The 20,957-nt window shown below is 39.2% G+C and overlaps 1 protein-coding gene across 1 annotated transcript in view; it reads left to right on the top strand.

The window, feature by feature from the left end:
- The window catches only part of LOC129844361 (unconventional myosin-XV-like), a gene marked incomplete at its 5' end in the record, with an annotated part of 207,290 nt that overhangs the window by 150,925 nt on the left and 35,408 nt on the right, over positions 1 to 20,957 (top strand). Inside the window, 13 exons of the mRNA XM_055912680.1 lie at positions 444 to 503; positions 2,873 to 2,948; positions 3,138 to 3,253; positions 3,564 to 3,682; positions 4,026 to 4,167; positions 10,753 to 10,864; positions 10,983 to 11,057; positions 12,623 to 12,828; positions 15,120 to 15,226; positions 15,785 to 15,851; positions 17,867 to 17,939; positions 18,745 to 18,818; positions 20,811 to 20,893. Coding sequence (XP_055768655.1) covers positions 444 to 503; positions 2,873 to 2,948; positions 3,138 to 3,253; positions 3,564 to 3,682; positions 4,026 to 4,167; positions 10,753 to 10,864; positions 10,983 to 11,057; positions 12,623 to 12,828; positions 15,120 to 15,226; positions 15,785 to 15,851; positions 17,867 to 17,939; positions 18,745 to 18,818; positions 20,811 to 20,893 — 1,310 coding nt within the window. The remainder of the gene's footprint in view (positions 1 to 443; positions 504 to 2,872; positions 2,949 to 3,137; positions 3,254 to 3,563; positions 3,683 to 4,025; positions 4,168 to 10,752; positions 10,865 to 10,982; positions 11,058 to 12,622; positions 12,829 to 15,119; positions 15,227 to 15,784; positions 15,852 to 17,866; positions 17,940 to 18,744; positions 18,819 to 20,810; positions 20,894 to 20,957) is intronic.

Below are 20,957 nucleotides of genomic sequence, written 5' to 3'. Positions count from 1 at the left end.
CCTGGTTTCAGGTGTTCTACCCTAAAGACATCTTCAACCACCCCCTGGTGTTGGACCTCATATTCAGTTTCAGTTCTAACGTCAGTGTGTTCCTGGTTTCAGGTGTTCTACCCTAAAGACATCTTCAACCACCCCCTGGTGCTGGACCTCATATTCAGTTTTAACGTCAGTGTGTTCCTGGTTTCAGGTGTTCTACCCTAAAGACATCTTCAACCACCCCCTGGTGTTGGACCTCATATTCAGTTCTAACGTCAGTGTGTTCCTGGTTTACAGGTGTTCTACCCTAAAGACATCTTCAACCACCCCCTGGTGCCGGGACTCATATTCAGTTCTAACGTCAGTGTGTTCCTGGTTTCAGGTGTTCTACCCTAAAGACATCTTCAACCACCCCCTGGTGTTGGACCTCATATTCAGTTCTAACGTCAGTGTGTTCCTGGTTTCAGGTGTTCTACCCTAAAGACAGCTTCAACCACCCCCTGGTGTTGGACCTCATATTCAAACAGGTGGGTTTTTAATAACATATTGAACTGTCATAATTTAAACTGTTATAATTTTCCTGTAACAATGTTATCATAATCCTGTAACACTATTATCATATTCCTGTAATACTGTTATCATATTCCTGTATCACTGTTATCATATTCCTGTATCACTGTTATCATATTCCTGTATCACTGTTATCATATTCCTGTATCACTGTTATCATATTCCTGTATCACTGTTATCATATTCCTGTAACACTGTTATCATATTCCTGTATCACTGTTATTATATTCCTGTTATCATATTCCTGTAACACTGTTATCATATTCCTGTATCGCTGTTATCATATTCCTGTATCACTGTTATCATATTCCTGTTATCATATTCCTGTATCACTGTTATCATATTCCTGTAACACTGTTATCATATTCCTGTATCACTGTTATCATATTCCTGTTATCATATTCCTGTAACACTGTTATCATATTCCTGTAACACTGTTATCATATTCCTGTATCACTGTTATCATATTCCTGTATCACTGTTATCATATTCCTGTATCACTGTTATCATATTCCTGTTATCATATTCCTGTAACACTGTTATCATATTCCTGTATCGCTGTTATCATATTCCTGTATCACTGTTATCATATTCCTGTTATCATATTCCTGTATCACTGTTATCATATTCCTGTTATCATATTCCTGTATCACTGTTATCATATTCCTGTAATACTGTTATCATATTCCTGTAATACTGTTATCATATTCCTGTAACACTGTTATCATATTCCTGTAATACGGTTATCATATTCCTGTAATACTGTTATCATATTCCTGTAATACTGTTATCATATTCCTGTATCACTGTTATCATATTCCTGTATCACTGTTATCATATTCCTGTATCACTGTTATCATGTTCCTGTTATCATATTCCTGTATCACTGTTATCATATTCCTGTATCACTGTTATCATATTCCTGTAACACTGTTATCATATTCCTGTAACACTGTTATCATATTCCTGTAACACTGTTATCATATTCCTGTAACACTGTTATCATATTCCTGTTATCATATTCCTGTAACACTGTTATCATATTCCTGTTATCATATTCCTGTAACACTGTTATCATATTCCTGTTATCATATTCCTGTAACACTGTTATCATATTCCTGTTATCATATTCCTGTATCACTGTTATCATATTCCTGTAACACTGTTATCATATTCCTGTAACACTGTTATCATATTCCTGTATCACTGTTATCATATTCCTGTTATCATATTCCTGTAACACTGTTATCATATTCCTGTATCACTGTTATCATATTCCTGTTATCATATTCCTGTATCACTGTTATCATATTCCTGTAATACGGTTATCATATTCCTGTAATACTGTTATCATATTCCTGTAACACTGTTATCATATTCCTGTATCACTGTTATCATATTCCTGTAACACTGTTATCATATTCCTGTAACACTGTTATCATATTCCTGTAACACTGTTATCATATTCCTGTAACACTGTTATCATATTCCTGTAACACTGTTATCATATTCCTGTTATCATATTCCTGTAACACTGTTATCATATTCCTGTTATCATATTCCTGTTATCATATTCCTGTAACACTGTTATCATATTCCTGTTATCATATTCCTGTTATAATATTCCTGTAACACTGTTATCATATTCCTGTAACACGGTTATTAATGATACCACGCTGCCACACTTTAAGCCATTTGAGCTCGATGGCTTTGACAAGACAACGTAACCACTGCAGGACTCTCTCCTGTCCTGTAGAATAGTGAGTGTTCTTAATATACTCTCTCTCCTCCTCTCTTCTCCTCTCTTCTCCTCTCCTCTTCTCCTCTCTTTCTCCTCCTCTCTTCTCCTCTCCTCTTCTCTCTCCTCTCTCTCCCCCTCTCCTCCTCTCCTCCTCTCTCCTCATCTCCTCCTCTCCTCCTCTCTCCTCATCTCCTCCTCTCTCCTCTCTCTCCTCTCCTCTCTCCTTCTCTCTCCTCCTTTCTCCGCTCTCTCCCCTCTCCTCTCTCCTCATCTCCTCCTCTCTCCTCTCTCCTCCTCTCTCCTCTTCTCTTGTCTCCTCTCTCCTCCTCTTCTCCTCTTCTCCTCTCTCTCTCCTCTCCTCCTCTCTCCTCTCTCCTCTCTCCTCTCTCCTCTCTCCTCTCTCCTCTCTCCTCTCTCCTCTCTCCTATCTCTCTCCTATCTCTCTCCTATCTCTCTCCTATCTCTCTCCTATCTCTCTCCTCTCTCTCCTCTCTCTCCTCTCTCCTCTCTCCTCTCTCCTCTCTCCTCTCTCCTCTCTCCTCTCTCCTCTCTCCTCCTCTCCACCTCTCTTCTTCTCCTCTCCAGATAGTGAATGACACTCTGTCTCAGGCATGTGTTAGAATCTCCAATCAGGAGAGGATGAAGATGAAGTCACTGTTTGGTGAGTCAACTACATTACCCACACTGCTCTGGGTGGAAGGAATACATTTGTATGTTCACTGAAAATTCAATTTTCTTCCTGTTTAAACCCCGTGTGGCTCAGTTGGTAGAGCAAGGCACTTGCAACACCAGGGCTGTGGGTTTGATTCCCACGTGGGACCGTTATGAAAATGAGACTTGTGTCTAACAGAGAAACATGGCGTAGAGCACAACATGGCGACGGTGGACGAGGCGGTGAAGACGGAGGTTGTCACAACAGCCAAGGAATCCTGGGATATCTATTTCTCATGCCTATTTCCTGCCTCTGTGAGTCACATGACTTCCTACTGTACCACATTACTTCTTGTTGCATCAGATGACTTCCTGTTGCTTGACCTGTGTGTGTCAGACCTCTCATCTATGTGTGTAATGTCAGTGTAGTTTAATCCACCACGATTATGTTACCTGTGTGTGTGTGTGTGTGTGTGTGTGTGTGTGTGTGTGTGTGTGTGTGTGTGTGTGTGTGTGTGTGTGTGTGTGTGTGTGTGTGTGTGTGTGTGTGTGTGTGTGTGTGTGTGTGTGTGTGTGTGTGTGTGTGTGTGTGTGTGTGTGTGTGTGTGTGTGTGTGCGTGTGTAGGGTAGCGCAGGTACAGGTGTACAGGTGTTGTCTGTGTCACACACCGGGATAAAGCTCCTGAAGACAGTGAAGAGCAGCACTACAGAGTCCGACTACTTCAGAGTCCTAAGACATTACACGTACGTACCACTAACATTACACGTACGTACCACTAACATTACACGTACGTACCACTAACATTACACGTACGTACCACTAACATTACACGTACGTACCTCTAACCCTACTACTACCTTACACTAGTGTCTCTCTGTCTCCATAGTTACGTTGTCTCTCTGTCTCCGTAGTTACGTTGTCTCTCTGTCTCCGTAGTTACGTTGTCTCTCTGTCTCCATAGTTACGTTGTCTCTCTGTCTCCATAGTTACGTTGTCTCTCTGTCTCCGTAGCTACGTTGTCTCTCTGTCTCCGTAGTTACGTTGTCTCTCTGTCTCCGTAGTTACGTTGTCTCTCTGTCTCCGTAGCTACGCGGACATCCTTTTTTTGACCGTACCGTCAGAGAACATGCTGGAGTTTAATCTGACCAATGAGAAGCTGATTCTGTTCTCAGCCAAGGCTCCACAGGTCAAACACATGGTGGACGTCTTTATCACTGAGATCAAGAAGGTGAGACACACAATACTAATTAATACTAACACACAATACTAATTAATACTAACACACAATACTAATTAATAATAAACACACAAGACTAATTAATACCAACACACAATACTAATTAATACTAACACACAATACTAATTAATAATAAACACACAATACTAATTAATACCAACACACAATACTAATTACTACTAACACACAATACTAATTAATAATAAACACACAATACTAATTAATACCAACACACAATACTTTATTACTGAGATCAAGAAGGTGAGACACACAATACTAATTAATACTAATACACAACAACTAATTAATACCAACACACAATACTAATTAATACTAACACACAATACTAAGTAATACTAACACACAATACTAATTAATACCAACACACAATACTAATTAATACTAATACACAATACTAATTAATACTAATACACAATACGAATTAATACTAATACACAATACTAATTAATACTAATACACAACCACTAATTAATACTAACACACAATACTAATTAATACCAACACACAATACTAATTAATACTAGCACACAATACTAATTACTACTAGCACACAATACTAATTAATACTAATACACAATACTAATTAATACTAACACACAATACTAATTAATACCAACACACAATACTAATTAATACTAGCACACAATACTAATTAATACCAACACACAATACTAATTACTACTAATACACAATACTAATTAATACCAACACACAATACCAATTAATACTAATACACAATACTAATTAATACTAACACACAATACTAATTAATACTAATACACAACTACTAATTAATACTAATACACAATACTAATTAATACTAACACACAATACTAATTAATACCAATACACAATACTAATTAATACTAGCACACAATACTAATTAATACTAATACACAACTGCTAATTAATACTAACACACAATACTAATTAATACTAACACACAATACTAATTAATACTAATACACAACTACTTTATCACTGAGATCAAGAAGGTGAGACACACAATACTAATTAATACTAATACACAACTACTTTATCACTGAGATCAAGAAGGTGAGACACACAATACTAATTAATACTAATACACAACTACTTTATCACTGAGATCAAGAAGGTGAGACACACAATACTAATTAATACTAATACACAACTACTTCATCACTGAGATCAAGAAGGTGAGACAACAATACTAATTAATACTAATACACAACTACTAATTAATACCAACACACAATACTAATTAATACTAACCCACAATACTAATTAATACCAACACACAACTACGTTATTACTGAGATTAAGAAGGTACACACACACTACTAATTAATACTAACCCACAATACTAATTAATACCAACACACAATACTAATTAATACTAATACACAATACTAATTAATACCGACACACAATACTAATTAATACCAACACACAATACTAATTAGTACTAATACACAATACTAATTAATACTAACACACAATACTAATTAATACCAACACACAATACTAATTAATACCAACACACAATACTAATTAATACTAATACACAATACTAATTAATACTGACACACAACTACGTTATCACTGAGATCAAGAAGGTGAGACACACAATACAAATTAATACTAATACACAACTACTAATTAATACCAACACACAATACTAATTAATACTAACCCACAATACTAATTAATACTAACACACTATACTAATTAATACTAACACACAATACTAATTAATACTAATACACAACTACTTTATTACTGAGATCACGACGGTAAACATATAATACTAACACACAATACTAATTAATACCAACACACAATACTAATTAATACCAACACACAATACTAATTAATACCAACACACAATACTAATTAATACCAACACACAATACTAATTAATAATAAACACACAAGACTAATTAATACCAACACACAATACTAATTAATACTAACACACAATACTAATTAATAATAAACACACAATACTAATTAATACCAACACACAATACTAATTAATACTAACACACAATACTAATTAATAATAAACACACAATACTAATTAATACCAACACACAATACTTTATTACTGAGATCAAGAAGGTGAGACACACAATACTAATTAATACTAATACACAACAACTAATTAATACCAACACACAATACTAATTAATACTAACACACAATACTAAGTAATACTAACACACAATACTAATTAATACCAACACACAATAATAATTAATACTAACACACAATACTTCATCACTGAGATCAAGAAGGTGAGACACACAATACTAATTAATACTAATACACAATACTAATTAATACTAATACACAATACTAATTAATACTAATACACAACCACTAATTAATACTAACACACAATACTAATTAATACCAACACACAATACTAATTAATACTAGCACACAATACTAATTACTACTAGCACACAATACTAATTAATACTAGCACACAATACTAATTAATACTAACACACAATACTAATTAATACTAACACACAATACTAATTAATACTAATACACAACTACTTTATCACTGAGATCAAGAAGGTGAGACACACAATACTAATTAATACTAATACACAACTACTTTATCACTGAGATCAAGAAGGTGAGACACACAATACTAATTAATACTAATACACAACTACTTTATCACTGAGATCAAGAAGGTGAGACACACAATACTAATTAATACTAATACACAACTACTTCATCACTGAGATCAAGAAGGTGAGACAACAATACTAATTAATACTAATACACAACTACTAATTAATACCAACACACAATACTAATTAATACTAACCCACAATACTAATTAATACCAACACACAACTACGTTATTACTGAGATTAAGAAGGTACACACACACTACTAATTAATACTAACCCACAATACTAATTAATACCAACACACAATACTAATTAATACCAACACACAATACTAATTAGTACTAATACACAATACTAATTAATACTAACACACAATACTAATTAATACCAACACACAATACTAATTAATACCAACACACAATACTAATTAATACTAATACACAATACTAATTAATACTGACACACAACTACGTTATCACTGAGATCAAGAAGGTGAGACACACAATACAAATTAATACTAATACACAACTACTAATTAATACCAACACACAATACTAATTAATACTAACCCACAATACTAATTAATACTAACACACTATACTAATTAATACTAACACACAATACTAATTAATACTAATACACAACTACTTTATTACTGAGATCACGACGGTAAACATATAATACTAACACACAATACTAATTAATACCAACACACAATACTAATTAATACCAACACACAATACTAATTAATACCAACACACAATACTAATTAATACCAACACACAATACTAATTAATACTAACACGCAATACTAATTAATACTAACACGCAATACTAATTAATACTAACACACAATACTAATTAATACTAATACACAATACTAATTAATACTAATACTCAATGCTAATTAATACTAATACACAACTACTAATTAATACTAACACACAATACTAATTAATACCAACACACAATACTAATTAATACTAACACACACTACTAATTAATACTAACACACAATACTAATTAATACCAATACACAATACTAATTAGTACTAATACACAATACTAATTACTACAAACACACAATACTAATTAATACCAACACACAATACTAATTAATACTAACACACAATACTAATTAATACCAACACACAATACTAATTAATACTAATACACAATACTAATTAATACTAACACACAATACCAATTAATACTAATACACAATACTAATTACTGCTAAAATACAATACTAATTAATACTAATACACAACTACTAATTAATACTAATACACAATACTAATTAATACTAATACACAATACTAATTAATACTAATACACAATACTAATTAATACTAACACACAATACTAATTAACACTAATACACAACTACTAATTAATACTAACACACAATACTAATTAATACTAACACACAACTACTTTATCACTGAGATCAAGAAGGTGAGACACACAATACTAATTAATACTAATACACAACTACTTTATCACTGAGATCAAGAAGGTGAGACACACAATACTAATTAATACTAATACACAACTACTTTATCACTGAGATCAAGAAGGTGAGACACACAATACTAATTAATACTAATACACAACTACTTTATCACTGAGATCAAGAAGGTGAGACACACAATACTAATTAATACTAATACACAACTACTTTATCACTGAGATCAAGAAGGTGAGACACACAATACTAATTAATACTAATACACAACTACTTTATCACTGAGATCAAGAAGGTGAGACACACAATACTAATTAATACTAATACACAACTACTTCATCACTGAGATCAAGAAGGTGAGACACACAATACTAATTAATACTAATACACAACTACTAATTAATACCAACACACAATACTAATTAATACCAACACACAACTACGTTATTACTGAGATTAAGAAGGTACACACACACTACTAATTAATACTAACCCACAATACAAATTAATACCAACACACAATACTAATTAATACTAATACACAATACTAATTAATACCGACACACAATACTAATTAATACCAACACACAATACTAATTAATACTAATACACAATACTAATTAATACTAACACACAATACTAATTAATACCAACACACAATACTAATTAATACCAACACACAATACTAATTAATACTAATACACAATACAAATTAATACTAACACACAACTACGTTATCAATGAGATCAAGAAGGTGAGACACACAATACTAATTAATACTAATACACAACTACTAATTAATACCAACACACAATACTAATTAATACTAACCCACAATACTAATTAATACTAACACACTATACTAATTAATACTAACACAATACTAATTAATACTAATACACAACTACTTTATTACTGAGATCACGACGGTAAACATATAATACTAACACACAATACTAATTAATACCAACACACAATACTAATTAATACCAACACACAATACTAATTAATACCAACACACAATACTAATTAATACCAACACACACTACTAATTAATACTAACACGCAATACTAATTAATACTAACACGCAATACTAATTAATACTAACACACAATACTAATTAATACCAACACACAGTACTAATTAATACTAACACACAATACTAATTAATACCAACACACAATACTAATTAATACCAACACACAATACTAATTAATACCAACACACAATACTAATTAATACTAACACACAATACTAATTAGTACCAGCACACAATACTAATTAATACTAACACACAATACTAATTAATACCAACACACAATACTAATTAATACCAACACACAATACTAATTAATACCAACACACAATACTAATTAATACTAACACACAATACTAATTAATACCAACACACAATACTAATTAATACCAACACACAATACTAATTAATACTAACACACAATACTAATTAATACCAACGCACAATACTAATTAATACTACTTTATTACTTTATTATATTTATATTTACTTTATTACTGAGGAAGGGAAATGCAAAAAACATTGCATTTGGTAATTTATGCAAAACTGTTTATTTTGTTATTAGCCGAGTTAAGGATGAACACTTGTTACCGAGCAACCAGAGCAAGGAGGAACAACCACAACATAATGGGATGTACCATTTAAGATCTCTGATAACCAGAGCAAGGAGGAACAACCACAACATAATGGAATGTACCATTTAAGATCTCTGATAAGTTGATTTGTTGTTTTGTTACCGGAAATACAAATTACTCACTCTCTCTCCCCTCCGCCTCTTCCCTCCCTGCTCCCCCTCTCCCCTCCTCTCCTCTCTCTCCCCTCCTCCCCCTCTCCCCTCCTCCTCTTCCCTCCCTCCTCCCCCCTCCTCCTCTCCTCCCTCTCTCTCCTCCTCCTCCTCTCTCTCACCTCCTCCCCCTCTCCCCTCCGCCTCTTCCCTCCCTGCTCCCCCTCTCCCCTCCTCTCCTCTCTCTCCCCTCCTCCCCCTCTCCCCTCCTCCTCTTCCCTCCCTCCTCCCCCCTCCTCCTCTCCTCCCTCTCTCTCCTCCTCCTCCTCTCTCTCCCCTCCTCCCCCTCCCCCCACCTGCTCTCCCCTCCTCCCCCTCCCCCCACCTGCTCTCCCCTCCTCCTCTCCCCTTCCTCCTCTCCCCTTCCTCCTCTCCCCTCCTCCTCTCCCCTCTTCCCCCTCTCCCCTCCTCCTCTCCCTCCTCCCCCTCTCCCTCCCTCTCCCCCCTCTTCCCCCTCTCCCCTCCTCCCCCTCTTCCCCCTCTCCCCTCCTCCCCCCTCTTCCCCCTCTCCCCCCTCTCTTCTCCTCTCTCCCTCTTCCCCCTCTCCCTTCCTCTCCCCCCTCCTCCTCCCCCCCCCTCCCCCTCTCCCCTCCTCCTCTCCCCTCCCCCTCTCCCCTCCTCCTTTTCCAGGACTCTGAGTATGTGGTAGCAGAGCGTAACTTTGTGACAGACGAGCGTCCTCTGCTCACTTTCCATAAAGGTGACATCATCAGGCTGCAGGTCACGGAAGGACTGGAAAAGGGTGAGCCCCGCCCCCCATGCACACTGATGACATCACAGCCCAACACACATACGTCCTCTAACTATAACTGTGTGTGTGTGCGTGTGCGTGTGCGTGTGTGTGTGTGTGTGTGTTACAGGGTACAGCTACGGCTCTGTTGTGAGGAAGAAGGTGGTGTTTCTTGAGGAGATGAAGAGAGACACGCCAGACTTTGGTGAGACAACATCTCTCTCCTCTTCCTCCACCTCATCTCTCTCCTCTTCCTCCACCTCATCTCTCTCTCCTCTTCCTCCACCTCATCTCTCTCTCCTCTTCCTCCACCTCATCTCTCTCTCCTCTTCCTCCACCTCATCTCTCTCTCCTCTTCCTCCACCTCATCTCTCTCTCCTCTTCCTCCACCTCATCTCTCTCTCCTCTTCCTCCACCTCATCTCTCTCCTCTTCTTCCACCTCATCTCTCTCTCCTCTTCCTCCACCTCATCTCTCTCTCCTCTTCCTCCACCTCATCTCTCTCTCCTCTTGCTCCACCTCATCTCTCTATCCTCTTCCTCCACCTCATCTCTCTCTCCTCTTCCTCCACCTCATCTCTCTCCACCTCATCTCTCTATCCTCTTCCTCCACCTCATCTCTCTCTCCTCTTCCTCCACCTCATCTCTCTCTCCTCTTCCTCCACCTCATCTCTCTCCTCTTCCTCCACCTCATCTCTCTCTCCTCTTCCTCCACCTCATCTCTCTCTCCTCTTCCTCCACCTCATCTCTCTCCTCTTCCTCCACCTCATCTCTCTCTCCTCTTCCTCCACCTCATCTCTCTCTCCTCTTCCTCCACCTCATCTCTCTCTCCTCTTCTTCCACCTCATCTCTCTCTCCTCTTCTTCCACCTCATCTCTCTCTCCTCTTCCTCCACCTCATCTCTCTCTCCTCTTCTTCCACCTCATCTCTCTCCTCTTCCTCCACCTCATCTCTCTCTCCTCTTCCTCCACCTCATCTCTCTCTCCTCTTCTTCCACCTCATCTCTCTCTCCTCTTCTTCCACCTCATCTCTCTCTCCTCTTCCTCCACCTCATCTCTCTCTCCTCTTCTTCCACCTCATCTCTCTCCTCTTCCTCCACCTCATCTCTCTCTCCTCTTCCTCCACCTCATCTCTCTCTCCTCTTCTTCCACCTCATCTCTCTCTCCTCTTCTTCCACCTCATCTCTCTCTCCTCTTCCTCCACCTCATCTCTCTCTCCTCTTCCTCCACCTCATCTCTCTCTCCTCTTCCTCCACCTCATCTCTCTCTCCTCTTCCTCCACCTCATCTCTCTCTCCTCTTCTTCCACCTCATCTCTCTCTCCTCTTCTTCCACCTCATCTCTCTCTCCTCTTCCTCCACCTCATCTCTCTCCTCTTCTTCCACCTCATCTCTCTCTCCTCTTCCTCCACCTCATCTCTCTCTCCTCTTCCTCCACCTCATCTCTCTCCTCTTCCTCCACCTCATCTCTCTCTCCTCTTCTTCCACCTCATCTCTCTCTCCTCTTCCTCAACCTCATCTCTCTCTCCTCTTCCTCCACCTCATCTCTCTCTCCTCTTCCTCCACCTCATCTCTCTCTCCTCTTCCTCCACCTCATCTCTCTCTCCTCTTCCTCCACCTCATCTCTCTCTCCTCTTCTTCCACCTCATCTCTCTCTCCTCTTCTTCCACCTCATCTCTCTCTCCTCTTCCTCCACCTCATCTCTCTCCTCTTCCTCCACCTCATCTATCCATCCGTCTCTCCTGTGTGTCTTCCCCTGTCTGTTGTTCTACCAGGCTGGAAGTTCGGAGGGGTGTTTGGTCGTGCAGGGGCGTTCCCGACAGATTGTGTCCGTCCCGTCGCCGCTCCTGACTTCCTGTCCCTACCGGCCAACCGCAGGGCGGAGCTTAAAGGAGGAGCAGGGCGGGTTGCCGTGACATCAGCTATGGCTGTGGCCGTGGCGTCCAGCGCGGCCGCTCACGAGATAGATCCCACCCTGGAGGTACACACTGACACACACACACACACACACTGTGGTACTGTGCACACACACTTTACTATTGTACACACACACACTGTAGTACTATACCACTATACTACTATACTACTGTACTAATATACCACTGTACTACTATATTACTATACTGCTATACTACTATACTACTATACTACTCTACTACTGTACTACTATACCACTATACCACTATACTACTCTACTACTGTACTAATATACCACTATACCACTATACTACTCTACTACTGTACTAATATACCACTATACTGCTATACTACTCTACTACTGTACTAATATACCACTATACTGCTATACTACTCTACTACTGTACTAATATACCACTATACTGCTATACTACTCTACTACTGTACTAATATACCACTATACTGCTATACTACTCTACTACTGTACTAATATACCACTATACTGCTATACTACTCTACTACTGTACTAATATACCACTGTACTACTATATTACTATACTGCTATACCACTATACTACTCTACTACTGTACTAATATACCACTACACTACTATATTACTATATTACTGTACTACTATACCACTATACTACTATACTGCTATACTACTCTGCTACTATACTACTATACGAATATACGAATATACTACTATAACTCTATACTACTATACTACTATACTATTGTACCACCGTACCACTATACGAATATACGAATACACGAATATACTACTATACTACTATACTACTGTGATACTATACTACTGTACCACTATAATACTATACTACTATACTACTATACTACTGTGCTACTATACTACTGTGCTACTATACTACTGTACCACTATAATACTATACTACTATACTACTATACTACTATACTACTACACTACTATACCACTATACTACTGTACCTCTGTACTACTACTACACCACTATACCACTGTACCTCTGTACTACTGCTATGCTACTATACTACTGTACCTCTGTACTACTGCTATACTACTATACCACTGTACTATTATACTACTATACCACTGTACTACTATACTACTATACTACTGAACTACTATACCACCATACTACTGTGCCTCTGTGCCACTATACTACTATACTACTATACTACTATACTACTGCACTACTATACCACTATACTACTGTGCTGCTATACCATTATACTGCTATAATTCTATACTACTATACTACTATACCACTGAACCACTATACTACTGTGCCTCTGTGCCACTATACTACTATACTACTGTACCTCTGTGCTACTGTAGTACTATACTACTATACCACTGCGCTACTATACTACCATGACACTGCGCTACTATACTACTATACCACTATACTACTATACTGCTATACTACTATAATACTGTGCCACAATACTACTATACCACTATACCATTATACTACTATACTACTATACCACTATACTACTATACCACTATACTACTATAATACTGTGCCACAATACTACTATACCACTATACCATTATACTACTATACTAATGTGCCGCTATACTGCTATGCTACTATGCTATTATACTACTATACTACTGTGCTACTATACTACTACACCACTATACTACTGTACTACTGTACTACTATACTGCTATACTGCTATACTACCATACTACTGTACCACTATACTGCTATACTGCTATACTGCTATACTACTATACTACTGTGCTGCTATACTGCTATACTGCTATACTGCTATACTACTATACTGCTATACTACTATACTACTGTGCTGCTATACTGCTATACTGCTATACTACTATACTACTGTGCTGCTATACTGCTATACTACTATACTGCTATACTACTATACTGCTATACTACTGTACTACTATACTACTATACTACTATACTGCTGTGCTACTATACTGCTATACTGCTATACTACTATACTGCTGTGCTGCTATACTGCTATACTGCTATACTGCTATACTACTATACTACTGTGCTGCTATACTACTATACTACTATACTACTATACTACTGTACCACTATACTACTATACTACTATACTACTATACTACTGTGCTACTATACTGCTATACTGCTATACTACTATACTGCTATACTACTGTACTACTATACTACTGTGCTACTATACTGCTATACTGCTATACTGCTATACTGCTATACTACTGTACTACTATACTACTATACTACTATGCTACTGTACTACTATACTACTATACTACTATGCCACTATACTACTATACTACTATACTGCTATACCACTATACTACTATACTACTGTATACATGTTGCTGTGGTTTAGGAGGGGGGTGATGAGGTCCTAGACATCGATGAGAACGTTCTGCAGGACACGCAGTACGATATGGTGGAGTTCGCAAAGAAATACTACAGACAACCAGCTGCAAAGGGGTAAACACACACACACACACACACACACACACACACATATCACACACACACACACACATCACATACACGCACATCACACACACACACATCACACACATCAAACGCACACATACAACACACACACCACTCACACACACATCAAACACACACACCACACACACACACCACTCACACACACATCACACACACACCACTCACACGTCCATCAAACACACACATCACACACACACACACACATCACACACACACATACACACCACACACACCACACACACACACACACAATCACACACACATCACACACACACACCACTCACACACCCATCAAACACACATACAACACACACACATCACACATACACACATATACACACATCACACATACACACATATACACACATCACACACACACCACTCACACACCCATCAAACACACATACAACACACACACACCACACACACGCACAAAAACATGAAACACACATACAACACACACACTTCTCACACACCTTCCCTGTGTCCCTCAGTAGTGTGTTTATCTGTGGTTCCTCCCCACAGTGCCTCTGTGAAGTCCAAGAAGCCCAAAGACACCAGAGATCCCTTTGAAATGGTCAGGTTCTCCAAGGTAACGCATTATAACACTTTATAACACATTATAACACATTATAACACTTTATAACACTTTATAACACTTTATAACACATTAAAACACATTAAAACACATTATAACACTTTCTAACACTTTCTAACACTTTATAACACATTATAACACATTATAACACATTATAACGCATCAAGTTCTCCAAGGTAACACAGTATATCAACTTATATCACATAACACTATAACACATCAAGTTCTCCATGGTAACACATTATAACACATCAAGTTCTCCATGGTAACACATTATAACACATTATAACACATTATAACAAATCAAGTTCTCCAAGGTAACACATTATAACACATTATAACACATTATAAGACATCAAGTTCTCCATGGTAACACATAACACATTATAACACAGTATATCAACTTATAACACATTATAACACATCATAACACATCAAGGTCTCCATGGTAACACATAATAACACATAATAACACATTATAACACATTATAACACATTATAACACATCATAACACATCGAGTTCTCCAAAGTAACACATTATAACACATTATAACACATTAAGTTCTCCATGGTAACACATTATAACACATTATAACACATTATAACAAATCAAGTTCTCCATGGTAACACATTATAACACATTGCAACACATCAAGTTCTCCATGGTAACACATTATAACACATTATAAAACATTATAACACATCACGTTCTCCATGGTAACACATTATAACACATTATAACACATTAAGTTCTCCATGGTAACACATTATAACACATTATAACACATTATAACACATCACGTTCTCCATGGTAACACATTATAACACATTATAACACATTATAACGCATTAAGTTCTCCATGGTAACACATTATAACACATTATAACACATTATAACACATTGCAACACATCGAGATCTCCATGGTAACACATTATAACACATCAAGGTCTCCATGGTAACACATAACACATTATAACACATTATAACACATTATAACACATCATTATAACATCAAGTTCTCCTCTGATAGTGTTCCATTATATCTCTCTCCTCCAGTCTCCACTGTCTGAATCTCTGATAGATTCCCATAATATCTCTCTCCTCCAGTCTCCACTGTCTGAATCTCTGATAGTGTTCCATAATATCTCTCTCCTCCAGTCTCCACTGTCTGAATCTCTGATAGTGTTCCATTATATCTCTCTCCCCCCCAGTCTCCACTGTCTGAATCTCTGATAGTGTTCCATTATATCTCTCTCCCCCCCCCCCAGTCTCCACTGTCTGAATCTCTGATAGTGTTCCATTATATCTCTCTCCTCCAGTCTCCACTGTCTGAATCTCTGATAGTGTTCCATTATATCTCTCTCCCCCCCCAGTCTCCACTGTCTGAATCTCTGATAGTGTTCCATTATATCTCTCTCCTCCAGTCTCCACTGTCTGAATCTCTGATAGTGGTCCATTATATCTATCTCCCCCCCCAGTCTCCACTGTCTGAATCTCTGATAGAGTTCCATTATATCTCTCTCCCCCCCCAGTCTCCACTGTCTGAATCTCTGATAGTGTTCCATTATATCTCTCTCCCCCCCCAGTCTCCACTGTCTGAATCTCTGATAGTGTTCCATTATATCTCTCTCCTCCAGTCTCCACTGTCTGAATCTCTGATAGTGTTCCATTATATCTCTCTCCTCCAGTCTCCACTGTCTGAATCTCTGATAGTGTTCCATTATATCTCTCTCCTCCAGTCTCCACTGTCTGAATCTCTGATAGAGTTCCATTATATCTCTCTCTCCCCCAGTCTCCACTGTCTGAATCTCTGATAGAGTTCCATTATATCTCTCTCTCCCCCAGTCTCCACTGTCTGAATCTCTGATAGTGTTCCATTATATCTCTCTCCTCCCCCCAGTCTCCACTGTCTGAATCTCTGATAGAGTTCCATTATATCTCTCTCTCCCCCAGTCTCCACTGTCTGAATCTCTGATAGTGTTCCATTATATCTCTCTCTCCTCCAGTCTCCACTGTCTGAATCTCTGATAGAGTTCACTGACCCTGCTATGAACAGAGTGGCTACAGACATCTTCCTATGTAAGTTATACGTCACACTATGTCATGCTATGCCGATGCTTTTTTATGCTATGTCATGCTATGTCATTTTATGACTTTATCATGTCATTTTATGTCATGGTCCGTTATGTTAAGTCTTGGTACAGCATGTTCTACTATGTCCTGCTATGTCATGGTACGTCCTGCTATGTCCTACTATGTCCTGATATGTCATGCTATGTCATTTTATGCCTTTGTCATTTCATGTCATGGGCCGTCATGGTATATCATGTCCTACTATGTCCTGCTATGTCATGGTATGTCCTACTATGTCATTATATGTCATGGTATTTCCTACTATGTCCTGCTATATCATGGTATGTCCTGTTATGTCATCGTGTGTCCTATGTCCTGCTATGTCATGGTATGTCCTACTATGTCATTCTATGTCATGGTATGTCCTACTATGTCCTGATATGTCATGGTGTGTCCTACTATGTCCTGATATGTCATGGTAGGTCCTACTATGTCCTGCTATGTCATGGTATGTCCAACTATGTCCTGCTATGTCATGCTATGCCATTTTATGCCTTTGTCATTTCATGGGCCGTTATGTTAAGTCATGGTATATCATGTCCCACTATGTCCTGCTATGTCATGGTATGTCCTATTATGACATGCTGTGTCATGGTATGTCCTACTATGTCCTGCTATGTCATGGTATTTCCTACTATGTCCTGCTATGTCATGCTAAGTCCTACTATGTCCTGCTATGTCATTGTATGTCCTACTATGTCCTGCTATGTCATGGTATGTCCTACTATGTCCTGGTATGTCATGTTCACAGCGGTGATGCGTTTCATGGGAGACCACCCCCTGAAGGGACTGACAGAACAAGAAGTAGTCAACGCCTTCCTGAAGGTAACACCCTCACCGTGGTAACACCCTCACCGTGGTAACACCCTCACCATTAACCTTCCTGAAGGTATCACCCTCACCGTTACCCTTCCTGAAGGTATCACCCTCACCGTTAACCTTCCTGAAGATAACACCCTCACCGTTACCCTTCCTGAAGGTAACACCCTCACCGTGGTAACACCCTCACCGTTAACCTTCCTGAAGGTAACACCCTCACCGTGGTAACACCCTCACCGTGGTAACACCCTCACCGTTAACCTTCCTGAAGGTAACACCCTCACCGTTAACCTTCCTGAAGGTAACACCCTCACCGTGGTAACACCCTCACCGTGGTAACACCCTCACCGTTAACCTTCCTGAAGGTAACACCCTCACCGTTAACCTTCCTGAAGGTAACACCCTCACCGTTAACCTTCCTGAAGGTAACACCCTCACCGTTAACCTTCCTGAAGGTATCACCCTCACCGTTAACCTTCCTGAAGGTATCACCCTCACCGTTAACCTTCCTGAAGGTATCACCCTCACCGTTACCCTTCCTGAAGGTATCACCCTCACCGTTAACCTTCCTGAAGGTAACACCCTCACCGTTAACCTTCCTGAAGGTATCACCCTCACCGTTAACCTTCCTGAAGGTATCACCCTCACCGTGGTAACACCCTCACCGTTAACCTTCCTGAAGGTAACACCCTCACCGTTAACCTTCCTGAAGGTAACACCCTCACCGTTAACCTTCCTGAAGGTAACACCCTCACCGTTAACCTTCCTGAAGGTATCACCCTCACCGTTAACCTTCCTGAAGGTATCACCCTCACCGTTAACCTTCCTGAAGGTATCACCCTCACCGTGGTAACACCCTCACCGTTAACCTTCCTGAAGGTAACACCCTCACCGTTAACCTTCCTGAAGGTAACACCCTCACCGTTAACCTTCCTGAAGGTGACACCCTCACCGTTAACCTTCCTGAAGGTGACACCCTCACCGTTAACCTTCCTGAAGGTATCACCCTCACCGTTAACCTTCCTGAAGGTAACACCCTCACCATTAACCTTCCTGAAGGTATCACCCTCACCGTTACCCTTCCTGAAGGTGACACCCTCACCGTTACCCTTCCTGAAGGTGACACCCTCACCGTTACCCTTCCTGAAGGTATCACCCTCACCGTTAACCTTCCTGAAGGTATCACCCTCACCGTTAACCTTCCTGAAGGTAATACCCTCACCGTTAACCTTCCTGAAGGTATCACCCTCACCGTTACCCTTCCTGAAGGTGACACCCTCACCGTTACCCTTCCTGAAGGTATCACCCTCACCGTTAACCTTCCTGAAGGTATCACCCTCACCGTTAACCTTCCTGAAGGTAATACCCTCACCGTGGTATCACCCTCACCGTTAACCTTCCTGAAGGTAACACCCTCACCGTTAACCTTCCTGAAGGTATCACCCTCACCGTTAACCTTCCTGAAGGTAATACCCTCACCGTTAACCTTCCTGAAGGTATCACCCTTACCGTTAACCTTCCTGAAGGTATCACCCTCACCGTTAACCTTCCTGAAGGTATCACCCTCACCGTTACCCTTCCTGAAGGTATCACCCTCACCGTTACCCTTCCTGAAGGTATCACCCTCACCGTTAACCTTCCTGAAAGTAACACCCTCACCGTTACCCTTCCTGAAGGTGACACCCTCACCGTTACCCTTCCTGAAGGTGACACCCTCACCGTTAACCTTCCTGAAGGTGACACCCTCACCATTAACCTTCCTGAAGGTAAAACCCTCACCGTGGTAACACCCTCACCGTGGTAACACCCTCACCGTTAACCTTCCTGAAGGTAACACCCTCACCGTTAACCTTCCTGAAGGTGACACCCTCACCGTTAACCTTCCTGAAGGTGACACCCTCACCGTTAACCTTCCTGAAGGTATCACCCTCACCGTTAACAGTTGCTGGTTTTGTGTTTCCGGCGTCTGTGTGATGTGTGTGTTCTCCCTCTCTCTAGCTGATTGGACAGTTTGGTCTGATGAAGGATGAAGCCTACTGTCAAATCCTCAAACAGATTACAGGAAACACCAGCTCTAAACCGTAAGATCCTAACTCTAACCCCCTGACCTCTGACCCCTGACCTCTGACCCCTGACCCTACTGTC

Source organism: Salvelinus fontinalis, unplaced genomic scaffold, assembly GCF_029448725.1.
Source record: "Salvelinus fontinalis isolate EN_2023a unplaced genomic scaffold, ASM2944872v1 scaffold_0198, whole genome shotgun sequence".
NCBI classification, from domain to species: domain Eukaryota; kingdom Metazoa; phylum Chordata; class Actinopteri; order Salmoniformes; family Salmonidae; genus Salvelinus; species Salvelinus fontinalis.
This window is presented reverse-complemented; position numbering and strand designations above follow the sequence as displayed.